Source organism: Bison bison, unplaced genomic scaffold (assembly GCF_000754665.1).
Source record: "Bison bison bison isolate TAMUID 2011002044 unplaced genomic scaffold, Bison_UMD1.0 scf7180017864239, whole genome shotgun sequence".
Classification (NCBI taxonomy): Eukaryota; Metazoa; Chordata; class Mammalia; order Artiodactyla; family Bovidae; genus Bison; species Bison bison.
Window position 1 is genome coordinate 2,954,745 of NW_011494811.1, and position 472 is coordinate 2,955,216.

Here is a 472-nt window from a genome sequence, read left to right on the forward strand (position 1 = left end):
GTCCCCGCCTCCAGCATAGCTTTAGCTTTGCTGGGTTTCCCAGTGCCGCCGCCACCGCCGCTGCCACGGGGCTGCTGGACAGCCCCACATCCATCACCCCACCCCCCATCCTGAGCGCCGATGACCTCCTGGGCTCACCCACCCTCCCCGATGGCACCAATAACCCCTTCGCCTTCTCCAGCCAGGAGCTGGCGAGCCTCTTTGCCCCTAGCATGGGGCTCCCCGGGGGTGGCTCCCCGACCACCTTCCTCTTCCGGCCCATGTCTGAGTCCCCTCACATGTTTGACTCTCCCCCCAGCCCTCAGGATTCTCTCTCGGACCAGGAGGGCTACCTGAGCAGCTCCAGCAGCAGCCACAGTGGCTCAGACTCCCCTACTTTGGACAACTCAAGACGCCTGCCCATTTTCAGCAGACTTTCCATCTCAGATGACTAAACCAGGGTAGGGAGGGACCCCCCTGCCTACTCCCCTCC

General features: G+C 63.8%; 1 protein-coding gene across 1 annotated transcript in view; it reads left to right on the plus strand.

The window, feature by feature from the left end:
• ZFP36L1 (ZFP36 ring finger protein-like 1) overlaps window positions 1–466 on the plus strand; it is a 7,105-nt gene extending 6,639 nt beyond the window's left edge. Inside the window, exon 4 of the mRNA XM_010846821.1 lies at window positions 3–466. Within this exon, the coding sequence (XP_010845123.1) occupies window positions 3–434 (432 nt within the window). The 3' untranslated portion in view covers window positions 435–466. The remainder of the gene's footprint in view (window positions 1–2) is intronic.
• Window positions 467–472: the final 6 nt, after the last annotated feature.